We start from the raw sequence: 6,210 nt of genomic DNA on the forward strand, positions 1-6,210 counted from the left end.
ATCTACATGTACTAGGGTTACTTACTGAGATCTTGGTACAGCAGAAAATGAAAAAATTTACTATATTCTTCATTTTCTGCTGCTTTGAGAAATCAAGTATTCATTGTTAGGCAAAATATTTCTGGAAAGTAAGCCTGAATTTGAAAGCTGCCTTCATAACTCACTTACAGCATGACTTTGAGAAAGTTATAACTTCTCTAAGCCCAGTTTCCTCATCTGGAAAATGGAGATCATAATAGAATTTATGTGAGAATGCATGTAAATGCACTGTATGTTGTACAGTGCTTGACACAAAGCAATCACTCAAATATTAGCTATTCTCAATATCATCATTAGCAAGAAAGGTGATGGCTTTAAAGCTATTGGAAAGTAAGCAGGCAGAAGACAGGTAACCTTCTGAAGTATGGAAAACCACCTTGGGTCTGAAGATAAAGCAAGGATAAGTTGTCAGTAGGTCAATCTATCAAACCTAAGAATGAGGTGGCTCCCAGTCTTCATGTGTGAGTCAGTTCATGTTAGTATCAGGAAGAAAACACAGACCAAAGGGCTAGAAAGGCCTTGTGAGATATGCAAAATACTCAAAGAAATGAATAAACTTTCTACAGTTTCTACTGTGCTTTCTTGCCCAGAGATATATTAGGACTTCAGTCTTCTCCCTCCACACAGCCTCAGTTCTTTCAGATCCCCAAGTTAGAGGTTCTTGTATGAGAACTACCTATGTCTGACACAAGTATTTTTCTTCAAAGAGAGGGTATAAATGGAGGGACCAGAACCTCACCCATACTGCATTTGGACCTATCACCTATTCCCTGGAGAGCCACATTGAAAATGAGAAATGAGTAGTTATCATCCTGGACCATCCTAGTGTCTCCAGATCCCAATTCTTAACATTTCTCTAATCCTTGTTGGTTTCCTCTGAAATCCAGAAGAAATTCTCTCCGACATCCCATCTCTGTGGCGAGCCCACTACTCTAGTACTCCCTTGCTTGCATGATGCCTTTCATGTGTCCTAGTAGATGGCAATTTTCAGGAGTTTGTTGGCTTTTGATTAAGAAAAAACTGTTGGTGGAAGAAAAACATAAAAAGAATTGACCTTTGTGGGGGTTTTTGCTGTCACTCAGGATGCCATAAAACACAACTCATTCCTATGCCCTGAAAAAAAACTTGAACAAGGAAACATTGAGGAAGCATTTGAAAAAGTCGATCAAGTTGTGGAAGGTAAGAGACTCAGGATATTTGATAGAATCTTTGCAGGATTCTATTCTGAAACAGATATTACGAGCATAAGATTTCCTCTCAGAAAGTCCATCCTCTAAAGTCTTGGTATTTTGCCAAATTTCTCTTTTAGTTCTTTTTTTCTAAAAGTGTGTGTGTGGGAGAGGGAGAGAGAAAGTATTTGGGGGTTGGAGGTAGGGCGCAACAGAATAAATAGAAGAAAAACTCCTAAGATTTTGATTAGTCAAGGGCAGAGTGAGGAACAGAACCAGACACTTTCAACTTGTTATCCAAAACTGTAGTCTCAAAACAGATTGCCCTCAGTCGCTACAAGACAAATGCCACATCCATCAGTTCCTTGGTCAGAACAAATCCAGACTGGCCATCCACATCTTACTTGCTTTTGAATTCCCCCAAATGGCAGTTTCCAACCAGCACACACCTTCAGGACTTTCCCTGTGCTTGTCCTTAACAGGAGAGGTCCATGTTGGAGGACAGGAACATTTTTACATGGAAACACAAAGAGTGCTTGTTATTCCAAAGACAGAGGACAAAGAACTGGACATTTATGTGTCAACACAGGATCCAGCCCACGTGCAGGTGAGGTCCAGAATTGCCCCACCTCTGCAACTTCCTATTTCCATCATGGCCTTCAATCCCCACAGCCTCACAGTCGGCAGTCATTTTACCTGCAGAAACTTAGAATTCAAGTACTGGACATCAATAAAGAGCTAAAACCCCAGAACCCATTTATTTTTTCCGGTCTTGTCAAGTAAATAAAAGGTCAGCCACAGCCACTTTAGATTGAGAGACTGCATTCATTGGCATCATGCTTAAATGATCTCTGTGATTGGATGACAACCCTAAGTTATGTCTGTACTTGATTTTTCTCTGAAATCATCATTACAGGTCACCTTTGGAGTAAACATGTCACTTTAGAGCACATTTTCATTTCCCTAGTCATGAAGTATTCCAGGTTTTAAAAGCTGCAAATAAATCTTCTTTTTTAGTAGGTTGTCAGGAGCTTGCTGGTTTTCACCTTGTTGGGACATTAGGTCTAGGCATTTGGCTAGGATTCCAGTTTCTGACAGGACTCCAGGATGCTGACAGTTTCCCTTCTGGAAAAATACCATTTTTCTGCTGGAAAGGCTGTCCTGTGACAATGACCCATATTTATGAACTCAATAGGGCTCCACAAGACACGTTCAGACTATCTTGGTTTTTTTTGTTGTTTTTTTTACTGACAGTAGATGTGGATGAATTTTGCTGTGATGTTGTGTTTCAGGAAACAAAAGCCTTCTTTGCCATTTCACTCTTGTAAAACTTTCCCAATATCTAACTTTTACAGAAAACAGTGTCCTCTACTTTAAACATCCCCATCAACAGGATCACCTGTCATGTAAAACGAGTGGGTGGAGGTTTTGGCGGGAAGGTAGGAAGACCAGCTATACTCGGGGCAATTGCAGCCGTAGGCGCTATCAAGTAAGTGTACTTACTTATACAGGAGGATGTGAAATGTACAGAGCTGATGGCAAATCAGTCACACACAGTCTCAGAGTCACTTGGGCTGCTGTCATAACCACCTGTGTGTCCTTGGGCAACTCAGCGTCCTGTCTCTTTTTCTTTATAATTGTAACTATAAAATACCCACACTCCTAGAGTTATTAGAAAAGTCATATAGAGATAGTACTTTGACTAGGCTTATTTGCTATAAAAAGGAAAAGTGGTATTATCTGTTGAATGCCTCCAGAGCTGAGACTGCTCTGTCCCTGAGCTACAGGAAAGGTGACCCATTTAGGGTTGGGGCAAGTCACTTGCCCAATGGAGTGCCAAGGAGGAGGCTACTCCTCCACTTTTCCTTCCTACTCTCAGCCGCAGACAGGATGGGGTGAGGAGAGAAAGGCTCCTCCCTCTGCCTCTCTGCCCCTGGGAAGGGCTGGCTCTTCAATGTGTGCTCAATGGATGGATGACACCCTCAAAGAGAGCTTTCCGGCTAACCTCAACCCAAAGGCTCGCTCCTTCGTTGTTCATGCTGGGCATGGTCCTGGCTTTTCTGTTCCTTGTTCATTTTCTGTGGCTGTTTCTTTGGTACTTTGTCAGAACCCCAATCAGCCTGCAAAGTTCTAAGGTCTTGCTTCCTTTGACAATTTCTGTGTAGTTCAGAGCTAGGTCCCAAGGCACTTAGATATGTGTCTCCAGTGAGAGGTAGGAAAAGACAGGATCTGAAGCCTATCTCCAGTTCTTTCCATAATGAACCTTTCTTTAATCACACACCCCCAGACACCCAGCAAGAGATAGTTTATATTTCCACCAGGCACTGTGGCTTTAAGACTTCTCAAACATGACTGCACATTAGAATCACCTGGGGAGCATTTACATCCAAGTACCTAGATGGCCTCATAGTGACCCAGTCATTGGTATACTTTCAAACTTCCCCAGTGGTTCTACTGTACAGCCAAGTGTGGGAATCTGTGTCTTAAACTACAACCCGCCATATCACACACCTGCCATGCATTAAGTGGTCCCCAGAGCAGTGTTCCCAAACTGCTGATAATAAGTCTTCTGGGCACATAGACATTCCTACCTTCACTGAATGAAAGTCACCGGGGGATAAGCCCAGAAACTGTACATTTAACTGATGCTCCCAGTGGTCCCCACCATTAAAGAAGACCAGGAAACCCAGTGCTAGAATTGTGGTTTTCAATGTATATCTGAAGACACCTGCATCAGAATTGCTGAGAAAAAAATGTAAATTCTATGGCCCATCCTCAACCTATTGAATTAAGAGTCCTAGTGCTAAGGCTCAGGAATCTGCATTTTTCACCAGCATTCCAGATGATTCTTCTGCAATCCAAAGTCTGGGAACATCTNTCCCCAACACTTCTCCTCCCCTAATGCCCCAACAAAAAATATTTTAAAAATAAATAAATAAAAATAAAATGACACCATGAAGGTGACATATGGAAAACAAGCTTGACATAGAACATAGCAGTTTCAGGTCACAGCCAGTCTCATATCCACTTTCATGGAATAAAATGGTCAATTAAACTTTCCGTGTTGTTTAAATTATTAAATTAAAATTTAGAAAAACTATTTTAGCCGAGCACATGCAGTTGAATGTGACTCCAGTGTGGTTATCAGTGCTCAACAATGATAAATGCCACTGGTAAGACACCAGCCCCTGGGAAGGCTGAGCTAAGCCTACTCCTATCCAGAATTTTCCACCTGCTTCATGCATGTACTCTCCGCAGGTACTCTGCGTGGGCCAGATCATCTGTGCTGTGGTTGCAGAGACAGATGTACAGGCGAAGCGAGCGATTGAAAAGGTAAAAGTCAACTATGAAGATCTGGAGCCCGTAATCTTCACCGTGGAGGTAAGCAGAGCTACCCAGTCTGTCCTTTAAGTTTGTAGAACTAAAAGTACTTTTGTAATGTAAATATCTTAATGCAAGACTAATTCAGGGCTCTAATTTATTTCTTGTCACTGGCTTGCTCTGAAAAAAAGCCACTTTCTCTGGGAGATATTGCTTTTATGAACTAAAATTAGCTTTGGCTGCAAGAAACAGGAAAAAAAATGATATAAATTTCTTTCTCTCTTACATTCAAAAGTTTTAGACATGGTCACTACAGAGCTTATGTGGGGTTCTATGTGTCAGGGGTCTGGATTACTTATATCTAGTTTCTCATCATGTATGGTTCCCATTCTCCAGCTCATGCTTTGGCCCACAATAGCTACTAAAGCTCTGGCCATTAAGTCCGCATTCCAGACAGTGGAGACAATGAGGTGATGAAGAAGGGCATATCCTTCCTGTTAAGGGCACTCCCAGAAGTTGCACATACCTTTTTACAGCTCATTGGTTAGAACCTAGTCACATGCCATACCTACAGAGGAGCTGGGAAACATAGATTTTATTCCAGGGGGCCAGGTATCCACTAAAAATCAGGGACTCTATTACTTAAGGAAGATGATAAGACTGAATATTGGGAACAATCATGTTTTCAAGGTGGAGCTCAAAAGCAGTGGGACTGTCATGATGCAATTCACACAAATTTCACTCATTTCTGGATCCAGATAACGGAATGCAAAAACTATTTTCAGAAAAAATAATGAAGTTAGAATAGAAAAGTCCAATGTGGACTGGGGTTTGCAGGTTCTAACTCAATGGAGGACAAGTTCAGAGTAATGGAGTTTGGAAAGGCTTACTTACTTGTGTACTTGTGACAGAAAATAAAATTTTTCAAAGGCCTTAGTGAACCATTTGAACATTTTTTAAATGTGTCTAAAAGGTAAAACTTGCTCAATATTCAAAGTGTTTAAAAGGCCATGTTTCTTGATCTTTCTAAACCAAATCAACTCTGATTCTAATTCCCATTTTGCCGAGTTTGCAAGTAGTCCAAGCCATTTTTCTTGGCTCACTCGCCTTCCTAGAGTTGTACTAGAATCCTAATATGGGTTTTGAAATTTTCAATTCTAACCCCATTTCCTCAAGCGGGAAATGGCACACCCAGAAGACACACCCCGTGAAATATCCTGGGACTCAGAATGGTTAGAGATCTAGAATTCCCACAGAATTGGACTGTCCAGAGTCAGCAAAAAGATTCTTTTGTGAACAAGTCAGGGAAAAAAAGTCATATATAGCAATACTTATTCATCCATTCATTTATTCATTTATGTGACTATACATATATGAGAGGCAGTGTAGGGTAGAGATTAAAAGTACAGGCTCTAGAACCAAGCTGCCAGGTTTGAATCCTGGTCACACCAATTACTAACTGTGTGACCTTAGACAAGTTACTTGACTTCTCTGTGCCACTGTTTCCTCATCTGTAAAATAGGGGTAATGATAATAATACCTACCTAATCAGGTTATCCTAAGACTAAATGAGTTAATATATGTAAAGCACTTAGAATAGTGCATGGCACATATTTAGTGCTCAGTAAATATAGCATATATTATAATAAGATTATATTATTTTATGACACATTACAGTATG

General features: G+C 40.8%; 1 protein-coding gene across 1 annotated transcript in view; it reads left to right on the top strand.

Annotated features, from left to right (window-relative positions):
- LOC109379198 (aldehyde oxidase 2-like) overlaps positions 1-6,210 on the top strand; it is a 110,991-nt gene that overhangs the window by 50,182 nt on the left and 54,599 nt on the right. Inside the window, exons 13-18 of the mRNA XM_019635608.1 lie at positions 337-369; positions 1,087-1,218; positions 1,691-1,815; positions 2,564-2,697; positions 3,572-3,632; positions 4,467-4,589. Of these exons, the coding sequence (XP_019491153.1) occupies positions 337-369; positions 1,087-1,218; positions 1,691-1,815; positions 2,564-2,697; positions 3,572-3,632; positions 4,467-4,589 (608 nt within the window). The remainder of the gene's footprint in view (positions 1-336; positions 370-1,086; positions 1,219-1,690; positions 1,816-2,563; positions 2,698-3,571; positions 3,633-4,466; positions 4,590-6,210) is intronic.

This window comes from Hipposideros armiger, unplaced genomic scaffold (assembly GCF_001890085.2).
Source record: "Hipposideros armiger isolate ML-2016 unplaced genomic scaffold, ASM189008v1 scaffold_23, whole genome shotgun sequence".
In the NCBI taxonomy this organism is placed as follows: Eukaryota; Metazoa; Chordata; class Mammalia; order Chiroptera; family Hipposideridae; genus Hipposideros; species Hipposideros armiger.